The 17,384-nt window shown below is 39.5% G+C and overlaps 1 protein-coding gene across 5 annotated transcripts in view; it reads left to right on the top strand.

Annotated features, from left to right (window-relative positions):
* Nucleotides 1–17,384, top strand: part of CTNNA1 (catenin alpha 1) — a 172,602-nt gene that overhangs the window by 27,533 nt on the left and 127,685 nt on the right. For 4 of the 5 annotated variants that reach the window (XM_036424924.1, XM_036424923.2, XM_036424925.2 and 1 more), the window contains exons 2-3: nucleotides 1,927–2,033; nucleotides 3,725–3,920. In XM_036424924.1, coding sequence (XP_036280817.1) covers nucleotides 1,929–2,033; nucleotides 3,725–3,920 — 301 coding nt within the window. In that variant the 5' untranslated portion in view covers nucleotides 1,927–1,928. Of the gene's footprint in view, nucleotides 1–212; nucleotides 233–1,926; nucleotides 2,034–3,724; nucleotides 3,921–17,384 lie in introns of those variants that run through there. The other variant, XM_045576499.1, reaches the window with a different exon arrangement.

Here is a 17,384-nt window from a genome sequence, read left to right as displayed (position 1 = left end):
CACTGAGCCAAACCGGTTAGGGCTATACAGATATTTTTATATTAAAGTTGTTAAGAGTGGACTAGTCATAGACATGTGCTTTTCTTTTTCTTTTCTTTTTTTAAAATATATTTTATTGATTTTTTTACAGGGAGGAAGGGAGAGGAATAGAGAGTTAGAAACATCGATTAGAGAGAATCATCCATCAGCTGCCTTCAGCACACCCCCTACTGGGGATGTGCCCGCAACCAAGGTACGTGCCCTTGACCAGAATCGAACCCGGGACCCTTCAGTCTACAAGCTGACATTATCCACTGAGCCAAACCGGTTTTGGCTAGTCGTCATTTTATAATCTTTTTTTCTGGTCATTTAAATACAGATTTTAGCATTAATTAAAATGAAATAAAATTAAAAAATCAATTCCTCAGCCACACTAGCCACATTTCAAGATATCTGTCACTTCTCTTCCTCTGTTCTCCTCCTTTTACCTTCTTCACTTTCCCCTTCCTCTCTTATTTCTCCTCCCTTCTCCACCCCTCCTATCCCTTTTATTCTCTTCATTCTCCCATCCTGTCCCATTTTTCCCATTTCCCTCCTTTCCTTGTCCTCCTTCTCCTGTCATTCCTCTCTCACTCTTTTCTCTTTTCATCTAACTTTCTGTTCCACTCTCCATTTCTCTCTTCCAGACATCCAACTTCCTTCAGGACAAAGCCATGGTGGTGGGGACCATGGCAGAGGCAGCTAGGGGTGATTAGGCTGGCAGGGGAGGGCATTTGGGGGTGATTAGGTAGGCAGGCAGAGGCAGTGAGGAGTGATCAGGCAGGTAGGTGAGCTGTTAGGAGCCAGTGATCCCGGATTGCGAGGTGGGATTTCTGACTGTGGGATCGGGCCTAAACTGGCAGTTGGACATCCCCTAAGGGGTCCTGGATTGGAGAGAGTGCAGGCAGGGCTGAAGGACCCTCCCCTACCATACACAAATTTTGTGCACTGGGCCTTTAGTCCTATATAATAAAAGGGTAATATGTAAATAGACTGAATGGCAGAACAACTGAACAACCAATCAAAGTGTAATATGCTAATGATATGCTAAGGCTGCTAAACCGCTCACTGTGATGTGCACTGACAACCAGAGGGGTCCCTCAGCCTGGCCTACACCCTTTCACAATCTGGGACCCCTTAGGGGATGTCGGAGAGCTGGTTTCAGCCCAATCTCGCAGACCACTCCCCTAGGGAGGGTGCCAGATGCAGGGCTCATGGCTAGTGAGCATTCCAAGCCTCTCCCGATTGGGTCTGATTGGACAGGAGTCCTTGGCAGGCACAATGGGGCCTGGATGAGCGGGAGCGGCAGGTGGTGTTGGATTGTGGGTTTCGGCCTCATACCTGCAGGCTACCCAGAGGGACCCCACCCATGCATGAATTCATGCACTGGGCTTCTAGTTTAGATAATGCACTATAGCCCTGGCCAATGTGGCTAGATTGGTTGAACTTTGTCCCCTACACAAGAAGAAGGTAGGTGGTAGGTTTGACTCCCAGTCTGGGCACATGTGGGGTTTTGGGGTTGATCCCTGTTTGGGGAGCATACAGGAGGCAACTGATTGATGATTTTCAAAATAAGAATCTTTTGTATTAGGGCTCATTCACTTTAGCTTTTTATCCTACTTCTAAGTTGGCATGGAAAACTGAAAGAAATCCTTTGGTGCCAGAGAAGCCCAAAGGGAAAAGCTCTATATGTTTGATAATACCTTCTTATAGTACCCCTAATCTTTGTAAATTCGAAATCTTAAAAAGGTGTGTTATTGGGTCCTCATGTACAAGCTAGTAAGAATTTTGTCCATCTTGTGGTGAATGTAGCTTTCCTGATGTAAAAGTCTTTAAGTAGGAGATTTGTTACATATTTCATGTTTGTGTTGGTGTTTGTCTGACATTGACTTTTTGTTTCTCTTTTAGAAATGACTGCTGTTCACACAGGCAACATAAACTTCAAATGGGACCCCAAAAGTCTAGAGATCAGGACTCTGGCTGTAGAAAGACTGTTGGAGCCTCTTGTTACACAGGTAATCTTGTTACACAGAAAACAAATACATACATAGTTATTGTAACATAGTTCCATAGCAGTAACAAACAGAACAAAGTTATTTAGTTCAAAGGTTTAATTTGAGTGTTTGAGCATTAAGTTAATAGTGCTTAGATTATTTAGCTCCTCTAATCTATAATAATCTATAATAATAAAAGTATAATATACAAATTGACCAAACGGTCCAACAGTGGAACCATTGTCTGGATGACCTTCTAGATGAAGCTGTGGTTGAGAAGCAGCGGCTGAGGTGGCTGGGGCTGCGAAGGCCTACCCTTGCACAAATCTTATGCATCGGGCTTCTAGTAATGAAATATTGATGTATGGAATCATTTAACCCTTTAGAAACAACCTTTTAGTTGCTGCTGCTGTTTTTAGTCTTAATGGCAACAATATGGGCTAGTGATATGTAGTGCAACTTTCCAAATATTTGGACTTTGTAGACATTTTCTTGGCATTACTATTTACTTGGAACATATATCCAAGAAGGATGTGATGTGGAATCTTGACTGTTAACACCTGTTTAACACCTTTCATTGTCTATTAACAGGTAATTTAATTTGAGGGTGTTGTTTGGGTATGCTCTGTTACAAATACAAATATAATGGGGTGGCATTTCATTAACTGTTAGCAACTACTTATGCACTTTTAGTGTTCTGGCACATTTGACTAGTGTGAGTGAGAGAGAGAAAAAAAGTGAGAGAGAGAGAGAGGGGTAGATAAGTAAAAATGTGGCATGTGCTTTCTTAAAAATTCCATTTCAACTGATAAATATAAATAGTACATACACATGTGCGTTGCACATATATAATTTTTAAAATATGTAGGAATGTGTGGTAAGACTCAGGTATATTTACTTTCTTGGAGCCCATCTACTTACTCTCAGTAAGTCTTTTGTGTGACAGATTAATAACAAATCTTCAGTCATCTTCATCCTATAGATTTTCTAGTATTACTAGAGGCCAGGTGAATGAAATTTGTGCACTGGGAGTGGCGGGGGGCGGAGGGAAGGGAGGGAAAACGGGAAATGTACCTCAGCCCAGCCAGCACTATCTCTAATCTGAGATCCCTTGGGGGATGTCCGACTGCCGGTTTAGGCCTGATCCCAGTCAAATGTGACTTTCAGATAAAACTGAATTCATTGTTGACCTCTTTCTGGAACTTTTTTTTTTTTAAATTGAATTTGTTGGGGTGACATTTATTAATAAGATTATACAAATTTCAGGCATACAATTAAAAAATACATCATCTGTATGTTGTATTGTGTGTTCACCACCCTAAGTTAAGTCTCTTTCCATCACCATTTATCCTCCTCACCCTATTTTACTCTTCCCGACCCCATGCAACTTCTTAATGTCACAAGGGTAGAGATTTCTAACTTGTTTCTAGTCAGTTTTTTATTTATAAGGTAACGAAAATCTAATATTCATGTTTGAGGAATTAAAGTATTTTCTATCTTCTACATAAGAGTTAAATTATTTGAGAAACTAAATAGAGTATATTGCTTTATACTTTAAAGCTTGGGAGTTTATATTTTTTAATGCTTGATGAAATGTCATAAATGTGATACTTGTTATGAATAATTTATTTTTGCTATTTTGAAGATATTAGTCTTTCTGTTATTTTTATTTTAATTGGCTGTAGTTTAATTTTTTAAAATGCAACTTTTAGGTTACGACTCTGGTAAACACCAATAGTAAGGGGCCCTCTAATAAGAAGAGAGGTCGTTCTAAGAAGGCCCATGTTTTGGCTGCATCTGTTGAACAAGCAACTGAGAATTTCTTGGAGAAAGGGGATAAAATTGCAAAGGAGAGTCAGTTTCTCAAGGAGGAGCTTGTGGCTGCTGTAGAAGATGTTCGAAAACAAGGTAGGTTAATATTGCTTTTTTTATATAGAGGGGCAGTCCTTTTTAGAAAATTAATCCTGGAAGGTGACTTCTTGTGGTCAATATTTTCATTCTTATGTTTGCCAGTTGCTCTAATTCTGTGGTCAGCAAACTGCAGCTCACGAGCCACATGTGGCTTTTTGGCCCCTTGGGTGTGGCTCTTTCACAAATACCGCTGTTTGGGTGAGTCTAATTTGAAGAAGTGGTGTTAGAAGTTTATGTTTAAAAAACTTGGCTCTCAAAAGAAATTGCAATCGTTATACTGTTGATATTTGGCTCTGTTGACTAATGAGTTTGCCGACCACTGCTCTAATTAATCATATTCAGTTATTGGAGATACATTAAGTTGTGCTGACTTAAATTTTAATCATGAGAGATAGTAACAAAGGAACAGTTTTTTTTGGAGAATTTGAATTCACTTCTAATGTGTGTTCCAAGTAAAAGTTGAGTCTTAGAAATGTCCATTTGATAAAAAATAAATGGGGCAGAAGTTTATATGTCATCCTATGCAGTATCTCTTTTTAGTTCATGCTAAAGACATAGAGCTGATAAAATGTAAAAATGTCCATCAATTTTGGAAATACCATAGATATTGCCTCATTTTGTCAGATTGGTATGTGACATTAGTCAAACATATTTGCGCTGGTTTGAAATAAACTCAATCGGGGCTTAAAAAAATAATATTTTGGGAAACTTAAAACTAATAGAAGGTGAAATTATAACCCACAAGTTACCTACCAGTAATTAACTATTAGAAAAGCTGTCATCACTGCGATGTTATAAATGATAAGAGGACTTTAAATGTGAAAGATTAACTTCTTGTGATCTATATTTCTGTGTTAAATTTGTGTTCCAGCAGGGGACTTCAACAAAGACCTAGCTTCCTATAGGGCTGTTGGTGAACTGAATCCCTACTCCATGCAGGTGCTTTACTGGCCTTTGTGAGCACCTCATTGGATCTCTGATGGCTCTCAGCAATGTGCATGCATTGTCCATTGGAGTCTTAATGTCATATTCATCCCTGTGTTAGACAATGCATTAAATGGGTGATGCTATCTTTAGTTGTTCTGAATTGGTGAACTAAGTATTTTTCTCAGTTTTCAGGCTGAAGATAAGTATTTCTCATACTGCAAATGATGAGATTATTTAAATTACATAATACTAGCTAATTGGATGTATTAGTTTTCCAGGGCTGCAATCCTATATAATAAAAGCACAGTATGTAAATTATTCCCTTGACCCTTGGTCATCTGGGATTTTGACCAGGGGCCGGGGCCAGCTGGGGGAAAGGAGGGAGGCCCTGGCCTGCAGCTGCTAAGGACCCTACCAGTGCATGAATTTCGTGCACTGGGCTTTTAGTCTCTATAATAAAAGCCTAAGTGACCAATATGGCTGAATAACCAGAACAACCTGTCGCTATGGTGTGCACTGACCACCAGGGGCCAGATGCTCAATGCAGAAGCTGCCCCTGGTGGTCAGTGCACTTGTACAGGGAGAATGCCACTCAGCCAGAAGCTGGGCTCACTACTGGTGAATGTGCAGTGTCGGTGGCGGGAGCCTCTCCCGCCTCCATGACAGCGCTAAGGAGCAGCAATTTGAGTGGTAAGGAGCATGAGCGGGCTGGCGGTAAGGAGCAAGGGGTCCCGTACTGCAAGGGGGTGCAGGCCAGGCTGAGGGACTCACCTCCTCCCCTCTAGTGCACAAATTTTGTGCACCAGGCCTCTAGAAACATATAAGTTACTACAAACTTGATGGCATAGAACAGTAGAAACTTATTGTCTCACGTATCTGTTGGCCAGATATATGAAATTAATGTGTCAGGGTTGACTGTTTCTTGGGGGCTCCAGGGAAGAATCTTCCCATTCTTTTTCCTAGCTTCTGGTGGTTCTCAGCATCTTTGGTGTTCCTTGGCTTGTATACACATTGCTTCAGTCTCTGTCTTCGTTGCCACATGGCATTCTTCCTGTGTCATGATCAAAGTTCCCTGGATAAGAACATCAGTCATTGAATTAGTGTTCACCCTAATTTAGTATAACCTCATTTTAACTTGACTGTATCTGCATAGACCATATTTCCAAATAAGTCCACTTTCACAGCTTCTGGGTGGACACAAATTAATTCAAAACCCAGTAGAGTGGGTCTGGAATTTATTCTTCTTAAAGCAGTTTAATTATCTAGTTTAAGATAATTTTTGAGCTTTTTGTTGAGAAGCTCAGGATGGCCTTTACTTCATTATTTTCTGTGTGAAAGTTTTACTCCCCAGGCCTTCTTGCCTCTTGCAATGAAACGTACAGTAATGCTAACGGATGAATTTGGCCAAGTGTTCATTGAGTCTAGTGATTAAGATATTTATTTTCAAACTACATTTAATTGTAGCAGGCAACTTTTTCACTCTATTAGTATTCCTTGGTTCAAAAGATTCTCTGATGCAAATTTGTAGCAATCATGGTAACAATACATGTACTCCCTGCCCCAGTTTTCAATGCATATCTAAATTATTTTTTGTTAATTGTTATTTTTGTTTATATCTAAGGTAATCTTGTGCAGAAATAATCAAGTTAAGATGAAGTCATACTGGATATTTTTTTCCATTGATTTTTAGAGTGGAAGCTAAATTTTTTCCAGATTTTTTTTTAAAGTTTTACAGTTTTATATTTTACATTTAAGCCTGTAGCTTATTTGAGTTAAATTTTGGGTAATGTGAGGTTTAGGTCAAGTTCTTTTTCCTCCTCAGTGGACATTCAGTTATTCCAGTACTCTTTGTTGAAAAGACTATCTTTTCTCCATTGAATTGCTTAACACCCTTGTTAATAATCAGCTGTACCTCTGTGGGGTTATTTCTGGGTTTTCTTTTTGTTTCATTGATCTGTGTGTTTTTCCCTCTGCCGGTACCCTACAGTCTTTATTGCTGTAGCTATGTGAGTGTTAGAATTGGATAGAGTGATTCTACCTACGTATTCTTTTATTCTAAATTGTTTTTGCTATTCTATAGTTCGTTTAATTTTACATATGAATTTTAGATAATTTTCTGTATATCTACAGAAACTGATTTTGATAGGAATTACATTAAATTTGTAATCAATTTGGGGAGAATTGACAATTTTACTAAATTGTGTTTTCCAATTCATGAATAAAATGTTTCTATCTGTTGAGATCTTCTTTAATTTCTTTGATCAATGTTTAACATACAGGGTGGGGCAAAGTAGATTTACAGTTTTATGTGAAACAGTTTTATTGTTTTTTATTATTTATTAACTAGTGGCCCACTGGGAGGGGGGTGTTCCCTAGCACCGGCCTGTGCCCTCTTGCAATCCAGAACCCCTTGGGGGATGTCTGACCACTGATTTAGGCCCAAACCCACAGAGATCCCTGCGGGATCAGGCCTAAACCGACAGTTGGATATCCCTCTCGCAATATAGGACCGTTGGGTCCTAACCACTGACCTGCCTGCTGCCTGATCTCCCCTAACTGCTTTGCCTGATTCCCCCTAACCCCTCTGCCTGCCTGCCTGCTTCCATGATTGCCCTTAACTGCTGCTGCTGCCTGCCTGCCTGCCTGACTCCATGATTGCCCTTAACTGCTGCTGCCTGCTTGCCCCTATTTGCCCTCCCCTGCTGGCATGATCTCACCCTCTACTGCTCTCCCCTGCCTGCCTGATCTCATCCCCAATTGCCTCTGTCTGCTTGATCACCCCTGACTGCCCTCCCCTGCTGGCCTGATTCGCCGTCAACTGCCCTTCCCTGTTGGCCTGGTTGCCCCCAACTGCCCTCCCCTGCCAGCCTGATTGCCTCTAACAGCCTCTGCCTTGGCCCCCACCACCATAGCATTTTCTGGAAGGAAGTCATATGTTGAGAAGAGGGTCGGTTGACCCAGTCTAATTAGCATATTACTTTTTTAGTAGTATAGATTATATAGGATGGATAGGATTGCTTAAATGGGGAGGGGTGAGCCTTTTTCATCAGGAGGAGATGCTCTTGGCAAACAAAAATACATAATCCCTATATCTGGACTGATAGCTAGCCATATGCACTATATTGCCTCACCAGTCCTTAAAAAAATTGAACCGCTTTCTTACACCTTACACCAAACAGCTGTTGCCCTTAAAACCCCTCTTCAGCCCCCACCTTAGGTTCTGCCTTCGCAGGTCACCCAGATTAGGTTCCGATTGGTTGGTTTTCTATGCCAGTCAGTGTCAAAAGTTCCACCTCCTAGGCAGCCATTGGCTCCTCACAGTTCACACAGATTTGGTTTTGATTGGTCAGTTTCTATGCCAGTCAGCATCTCCAGGCCTATCAATGGGCCTGATCAGAGGCAGGGCTGATAAACAGCCCCAGCAGAGGCCTGAGAGAAAAAGAGGCATGGATGCTGGCCCAGAGCAAAAGAAAGAGAGGCATGGACCCAGGCCCAGAGCAAAAGAGAGAAGCAAATGTTGATTAACAGCTGCCATGGAGGCTTCGGATCAGACTCTGCCTTGCTCTTCCCCAGGCCTCTATCTGGGCCTTATCAGCAGCCCCCTCGGCAGTCAGTGCTGGTTGGTCGAGCCTTCGGTCCTTTTGGATGTTATGGACCCTGGGTTTTTACATATTAGGATGATTGTATTTTCTGTATGAACAACTGTAAACCTACTTTTGTCCCACCCTGTATAAGTCCTCTACATGCTTTCTTAAATTTATATTATTTTATTTTTGAATCATAAATAGTACTATATATATATTTAGTTTTGTGTTCCCTTTCAAGTCCTTGGCTACATGCATTTGCATTTTACTCTAGTTTTAACTCTAGCTTTGATATCATTTTATTATTTTCTTTTAAAAATTTAACATGAATTTCAGGCAATTGAAAGTGATGTAGTAGAACCGTGGAATTTATAATCTTTAAAATTATACACTTTCTATTGTATCATTGCTCTATTATTAGACTTAAATGTTTTTATGTTTTAGATATAAATTACTAATGCTGTAGTGAGTGAATACCATGTATATATAGTGCTATACTTCTTTTAAAAATAATCTTCAAGGAATGTTTCCAGGAGTAGGAATATAGGGCAGAATCTTTTTTACAAATCAAAGTAAATTCATTTATAAGACAGTGCACAAATTAGTGTACAATTTGAAGTTTTACATATATTTCTACCTAAATAATTATTATTCTTTAGGAATATAGGTTTTAGGGATTTTTAAATGTATTAGTAAATTGTTCTCTAGTAGAGTTATATCTTCAATGTGTTAATGTTCACATATTTGCAGTTATAAGTAACAGAAACTCAACTTGTTTATGTAAGACTTGTTTACTCAAAAGGAATTTATAGGCCTTTGTATATTATTGGGAATCTCAGTACAGTATGTCCTTAACATCATTGATAGGTTCTTGGAAACTCTGATTTTAAATGAAACAACATGTAATGAAATCAGTTTTACCATAGGCTAATTGATATAAATAAATAAGAGTTAAATTTTGTGACATATTTCTAATCACAAAAGTACCATCAAACTTCTACGACCCAAAACACTTGTAATATTAAACACTTCTAAGTAAATATGAGTTGTACATACATTTTAGAAAAATTAATACGAGAATTATTTTCCAAATCGCTTATTTCATTTCAGAATTGTGGGTGGCTGAATGCTTTACTGGCAGCTCAGGGTGCAAGGTGGGACCCACCGTGGACAGTATTTCCTTCCATTGCTGGACACATCCACTCAGACTGGAACATTGTAGATGTATTTATTTACCTCTTGTGCACACCTTTGGGATGTGTGCAGAAAAAAACCCATGTGGATGTGGGGAGATGTGCAAACTTGGCTGGGAATAAAACATTAAAAAAAAAAATCAACGCTATAATAAAGCAACATTGAACAAAACAACATTTTTGAGCACCTGTAGATATTGAGAAGAGGCATGGCCAGATGTGACTGACTCAAATATGAGGCATTCTTCATGACTTCATGTATTTCAGTTTATTTCTATTTTCATACGTACATATGGACAGGATGCCCACCTCTAGACTGAGGTGGCCATCCTAGGTTTGTTATCCCAGCAGAAAAAGAACTTCTCCTCCTCACTGTCTATATCTTGGTCCTAGAGGGGACTGGCTAACTTTGCTTGGGTTTTGCTTAGCACTGAACCAGCTTCTATTGCTAGAGGAGACTGATAAGCCAGACTGAATCACATGTTCACCCCAGCAGACAAGAATTGGCAGAGGGGAGAGGTATAGTAAAATGATGTTGAATAGAAACAAATTGTTAAGTAATGGGATAGTCCATTAAACATTTTTTTGGTTATCTTTATAGGTATAAAATGTTATTTAATTAAAACAAAATTTGGAGCTAATTTTTACAATATCTTCACATTTTTTAGTTAATACTAGAGGCCCAGTGCAGGAATTTGTGCATGGGTGGGATCTGGCCAGCCCAGCCCCAATCAGGGTAGATTGGGGCAGGGCCCATAGGGAGTAGGAGATGGCGGGAGGTTGGCTAGCTGGCCCTATTGGGGTGGGGAGTGCAATCGGGTGGGGTGGCCAGGGGGAGGGGCTGCAGGAGGTTGGCCACCCAGCCCCGATCCGATCCTTACTGGGGTGTGTGGCGGGGTGTGATCAGGGCCGGCCAGCGGGGGGGAGGGGGTGGCGGGGGTGAGGTAGGGGAGAGGCTGCGGGCCTATAATGGTGGGGCAGGCTGATCAGGGGTGGGGCTAGCTAGGGGAAAGGGAGGGGGTGTTCGGCTGGCCACCTGCTCTTGCTCTGAGTGGGAGAATCCGATCAGGGGCAGGCTGGCAGCAGGGAGGGTACACGAGGTTTGCCTGCCAGTCCCATCCCCTGATCGGGTGGTTCGTTGGCCACACTGGGTGTCATAGCGACTGTTCGTTATGGCCCTTATGGTTGCTGGCTTTATATATATGAAATGTATTGATGCTTGTGAGAGTCTTAGGGCTGTGATAGGCATCTATAAACAGTAGTGCTTTGTTGTTTTATTTCTTTTCTTACTGATTGTTAGTCTATCAGATTTTCTGAAATTGAGACAAAGCCTATTGGGATCACTAATATATTGGTATTGCAGAGGTAGGATTAACTTGGAGTTGAAAATCAAGACATGATTGCTTCTGTCTGTAATGGTTTTAAGGGTGGGACCAGATTTATTGTAGTCTTGGAAAAGGTGGTAGAATTCTGTTGAACAGAGCAAGCCAAGGATTGTAGCTAAACCTAGTGATAGTGACTTTTACTGCCTCTCATGCCATTTGGTTTGATTTTTCTTCCATGATTGCCATACCACTAATCACAACCTGTCACCTCTCATGTATGTACTTTTATTTACATGGTAGACAACATGAAAACATCTGGATAACTCACTGCAGCCTCGTCTCCAATATTGAAAAAATATTTAATAGTGACATCTACATATACCTTCTCTCCAAATGGCTAGAAGGTGAAAGTAAATTGCTCGTCCAATAAATACAAAACAAATACTTTAATGTTTGGCTTGTAGTTTCCCCTCTTTCATGTCTATTTATATTTAGGCACTATTTGTCATAAGAATTTTTGAAAGTATTTCTCTCAAGTTTCGGTTTTCAGATCATTATTTCATTTTAGGTAAACTTTGATTATAGTGAAAGTGCATTGTTTTTGAGTAGAAGTAGGACTTCAAATCCCTGAGAACAATCAAATCAATGTTATTCAGTACTAAGTCTCAGTCGTTACAAGAACTTTTTTTTTTTGTAGACAGTGTCTTGTCATTTTTAGAGCAAGAAAACATTATTTATTGGTCTACTAAAACAGTAGAGTTAAAACTATTGAGTTTGGTAGCATCTGTGTTATCTTAACAGCTATAGTTGATTGACGAGCATACTCTTTATGATCTTATTGCACAGATAACTTCTTAGCTTTTTAAATCTTGAAAGCACAGAATTACCCAGTCAGTTAAAACTGATGGTCTCTTAGGACATTGTCTTAAAGAAGGGATAGGCAATGAGGGTTTTTAATTGATACCAATTAAGAGACATCTTTTATATATTTCAGTAATTGTGTAGTGAACTTGAAGACATAGATGCCATCTTCCTTGGTACAGCTTAAGTGATTTCTATATAGGGAGAAAACCCACACATATGGAGAAAGGTGTGTGTGTGTACATATATAAGTATGTGTGTATGTATATGTTTGTGCATTATGAATCTTGGCAAGGCATTTTTAAGGAAAATGATAAATTTTATCCTTGACAAAAGGATGGACATTGAGCACAAGCTGTCAAGCTCTTCAGGCATAATTTTCTTCCTGGCAACTGACTACAGACAGATTGAGGGAGGTGAAAATTGGCACCCTGTCCAGTGCAGATGTTGACAGCTTCAGACTGATATACTCACATCTAATATAGGCAGCCTGGAAGGTAGATGTTAAAAGGCAGATGTGATCAGGACAAAGCAGCTGTCAGTAATTGTTTGAAAGGTAGACAGGAGACAGAGTAGAGTCTGAGTTTGCTAAGTTTATGGTCTAAAGACTTGAAATATAGCTATGAGGAGCTTTATGTGGGTGTATGAGAGAGATTGCATTTTAATTTGTCTGGCCATGTTAGTGTGGTTTTAATCAGGTTGGCACTATGAACTTGATCTTATATATGGGCTCTTGAATATTTCACAGGAGAAAAATGACAAGTATTTCTACCCTAGAATGTTGAGTATGGGTTTCAGAAAGTGTTAATAATAATGCTCTGGAAGAGCAATAGCAAAGAAAGTTTAACATTTTGAAAAAGCTTCAAGTCAAGGATTTCAGATTAGTGTAATCACAAAAAATTAGATCTAACAAGAAAGCAGCTGATTTTTCTCATACACTTCTTGCTTTTGAGTTCTGGTTTCTCATTTGTTATCCTGCCTTTTCCCCTTGCCATCTTGGTAGATTTTTCATCCTGTTTCTCCTCTTACTTTTGTGGATATCTCTTCATGTGATCCCCTAATGGCTGGGCCTGTTGTTAAGAATTGCTCCCACTCCAGTTCCTGCCCTTCATATGTTCCTGAAGACTGTGATTAATTTAGCACTTTTTCATTATTGACTCCCATTCCTCCACTGTCACAATTTAATCCATTTTCTTTTGCTCTTCATTTAACCTGAGCAGGAATAAGTAAATGTAAGTTCCAAAAAATCATTAGCTGGTTGCCATTCAGGTGTTTTATGTCTTAAAGTTGTCTGTCTGACTTAAACTGTAAGTCTCTAGAGTGGAGACTGTATTTTCTTTGACTTGGGATGTGTCAAGGATGCTGTCTGTTTTCTGAATCACCACCCTTGTATGGGCATATGCTGCTCTACAGAGACTCAAGTTCTGGGGTACCCGTTTTGGAAGTGAGGAAAGGAAAATGAACTTATTAGATTTTAATGTTTGCTGTGATTTTGAAATTGCTCCTCTTTTTTTCTTTTTGGTTTATCTTGTAAAACTTACAAAAATAACACTATCCAGGATAATAATACTACAGCAAGTAATATTATTGTCTGGTATCCAATGTACCTGAGGAAGTTATCTCAGATATTACAATTATGATTTGGCATGACTTCAATCATTATATTGCAGTAACGTCTACTAGTTAATTTTTTAAGAAAGTGATTCCCAAGTTGAAATGCATGTTATGCACTTATTTACATGTGTAATCAGAAAGTAAGTGCCTCTCTTTGGAGTGTTTCTGAATAACAGTAGGGCATGCTTGAATTAGTAGGAAAACATGAATATGTGTGGTACTCTAATTTTATTGTTTTTGATAAAATCAATCTATTCTGTTGACTGTTAATTCGGAATTTCTAACTCTGTTCCTTACTGCCATGGGATGGGAAAGGATGTAGGTTAAGAGTGTTTCTGGGTGTGTTTTGAACAGATTCTGATGGCTTTTAAATGTTTATTTCCTGGGTTGATTTTTCAAAAGCTACACATTGACACCCCAGACAAGTTCATTCTCTCTCTCTCTCAATAATAAATTTTTATTGTTCTCATTATTACAGGTATTTCTCTTCCCCCCTGACCCCATAGATCCCCTCTACATGATTCCCTCTCCCACCCCACCCCATGCCCTTATCCCCCCACCACTGTCTTCATCAATAGGTGTAAGATTTTTGTCTAATCTCTTCCCACACCCCTCAGACTCCCTTCCTACTGAGAATTGTCAGCCCACTCACTTTCTATGTCCCTGATTCTGTTATATTCACCAGTTCATTTTGTTCTGAAGATTTTTTATTCACTTGAGTTTTAGATTCACTTGTTGGTAGGTATGTATTTGATGTCTTTTTGTTCATAATTTTACCTTTACCTTTTTCTTCTTCCTCCTCTTCTTAAAGAATACCCTTCAGCATTTCATGTAATCCTGGTTTGGTGTTGATGAACTCCTTTAACTTTTTCTTGTCTGTGAAGCTCTTTATCTGACCTTCAATTCTGAATGAAAGCTTTGCTGGGTAGAATAATCTTGGTTGTAGGTTCTTGCTGTTCATCACTTTGAATATTTCTTGCCACTCCCTTCTGGCCTGCATAGTTTCTGTTGAGAAACCATCTGACAGTCGTATGGTACTCCCTTGTAGGTTACTCACTGTTTTTCTCTTGCTGCTTTCAAGATTCTCTCTTTGTCTTTTGCCCTTGGCATTTTAATTATGATGTGTCTTGGTATGGTCCTCTTTAGATTCCTCTTGTTTGGGGTTCTGTGCGCTTCCTGATCTTGTAAGTCCATTTCTTTCACCAGATAGGCAAAGTTTTCTGTCATTATTTCTTCCAACAGGCCTTCAATATCCTGCTCTTCTCTCTTCTTCTGGCATCCCAAAAATCCGGATGTTGGTACGCTTAAAGCCGTCCCAGAGGCTCTTTACACTATCCTCACACTTTGGATTCTTCTTTCTTTCTGCCTCTCTGGTTGGGTGTTTTTTTGTTTCCTCATATTCCAGATCTTTGGTTTGACTCTTGGGTTACGTTGATCTATAGTTGAGTTTCTGTATATTCTTTATTTTAGACAGTGTATGCTTAATTTCTAACTGGTCCTTTTCCTTTTTTTTTTTTTTTTTTTTTGTATTCTCATTAAGGTCCTTGAAGGTCTCTTCAAGTTTCTCAGCGGTTTTTAGAAGATTCTTGAGTAACTTTATAAATGTAATTCTGAACTCTGTGTCGTCCAGTAGTTTACTTTCCTCCATCTCTCCCATTCGTGACATGCTTGTGTCTCCGCATTTTAGTTGCCTCCCTGTGTTGATGGAGTGGCTTTGTGTGGTAGGTGATCTATAGGGGCCAATAGCTCAGCTTTCCCAATCACCCAAGGTGGTTGCTCTTGGTACATCCCTTTGTGGACTGAGTGCAAAGTCTTGGTGTAGTTAAGCCTTGATTGCTGTTGGTACACTGGGAGGAATTGACCTCCAGGCCAGTTGGCTGTGAGGATCCGCTGTGTCTATAATGGAAGAACTGCTGAGCTGGAGACACGCTTATGGTGCATGCCTTGTTTCAGTGGGGCTTTGGTGCTCACTGAGTCCGTCTCCCAAATGTGTCATGTATGAATGTGAGGAGTTGAAATCTGGTGTCTCACACTGACCACTAGGTACACTGGCTTCTAGATCTCCAATGGGGTGCAGGTCAGCTACTGTCTGAGGCCACCCTGCAGGAGCTATCGTGAGAAACAGCAGTCCTCTCCTCCCTGCTTGGAGCTTGAAGGCTTTGGAGCTGTCTGCACCAGTTAAACTGCAATAGAGAAGACCATTCATTTGCAAAATCCTCTGCTTGGAGCTTGGGTGTGTTTGTAGATTGTGCAGGGCGGAATCTCAGGGCATCACTAGGCTAGGGCATGACAAATAACAACGGCTGGCAGTGAGCTGTCTCTGCCTCTGACAGTATCTTGCACCCCAGCACAGTAAATAATTATTCTTGCACACAGCTCTGCAAGCAAGCCACCCTCACTTTCTGAGCCGAGGGCAGACAGTCCAGCTTCTCTTCAGAAAGTGGATTTCAGAGAGATTGGGAGCTTGTCTCTCTTCGGGTTGAAGAAAGCAATGCCCACCGCCAGCCGGGATCTGCCGCCAGCCCATATCGCACGAGTACCCCCGTACCTCAGTTTTTCAGCGCTTGTGCTCTGAATGCTCTTTTCTCTTTCCGTCTAGTTGTAGAACTTCCACTCAGCTAGCTTTCCCGTGGTTCTGGGTGATAGTTGTAGTTTTGAAATTATTGTGCATGGCAGCAGTTTAGATGTTTACCTATGCTGCCATCTTGGATCTCCCCAGTCAAGTTCTCTTAAAGTGTCTTTCAGGAATTCTTTTAATCGTCACTTTATAATTATGGAGGTATCATCTAGGGATCTTTGGTTTTTGCCAAATATCCCCCATTGATGAATGGAAAGGCAAAGGTGGAAAGGATTAAATGTTTTATTCAGATTCATCATCATGTCACAGGGCATGCAGATTATGCCAGATAAAGATCATTTGGTTCCTTCCCATAGGACTATGAAACTTCTTATTCTTTGCAACTATATTGCCAGTTTATCTTAATTGACAAATGTGGAAAATATCTTATTACCAGACAATGGAAAATGAATTTTAAAAATTGGGGAAGAAGGGAGGGAAAGGGTGTGTGACAGCTTGGGAAATGGATATTAATTCTTGATTGTCTTGGAGTAGCAAATAATTTTGTGAAGCCTTGGCCCTGTCAGTTTATTATTTTGTAAAGTAAAAGTTGGTGGAATAGTAAAAATAGTTGTGTCATTTTCTGATAAGATCCTAAACTTAATCAGATGTATTTAAGAGAATTTGGTGTAAAGTAGTTTAATGAGTGGAGATAAAGCACTAAAAAAGTAACTTTCAAGAATTAGGAATCTCATATGGGGAAGTTTTAGGTATTTAAAATCCAGGGCTGAATTGTTTTTATTTTCTATTGTGTAAAAAGATGCCAAGCCATTAGATATGGGAGTTGGGGGTGGTATTTATAACAGACTTACCTATGATGGCTTGCTCTGTTTCCCCCCTGCCCCCCCCATCCTCTGGCTATTCCCTAGGTAGATTGGAAACTTTTTTTTTTTTAAACAAAAGTAATTTTCTGCAGTATACATGCTTTTAATAGAGCAAAAAGAAGAAAATAAAAATCAGCTATGATTTTTGTTTACCCAGAGGTGAAACCAATGTTTAATATTTTGGTCTAAACCCTTCCAGTTTGTTTTTTATGAATATATTCATGTAGATAGAAATACGTTTTGCTCCATTTTATCATTTTTTTTCACTCAATGGAACCTGAACATCTTTTAATATTAATTTTCCTTCAGTGAATCCTGAACATCTTTCAATATTAATTTTCTTACAATGTAACTTTAAAAATATATGTATTTTTAAAGAAAAATGATCTTAAATATAATATTACATGCAATAAATATTAATATTTTAAGAAAAAAGTTGTTTTTTTAAATAATCCTTGTGTGGAGCCACCCTTCATTTAAAAAAAAAAAAAAATATATATATATATATATATATAT

The sequence above is a fragment of the Pipistrellus kuhlii genome, unplaced genomic scaffold (assembly GCF_014108245.1).
Source record: "Pipistrellus kuhlii isolate mPipKuh1 unplaced genomic scaffold, mPipKuh1.p scaffold_m20_p_8, whole genome shotgun sequence".
Lineage (NCBI taxonomy): Eukaryota > Metazoa > Chordata > Mammalia > Chiroptera > Vespertilionidae > Pipistrellus > Pipistrellus kuhlii.
Note: the sequence above shows the minus strand (reverse complement) of the source record. Positions and strands in the feature narration are given on the sequence as shown.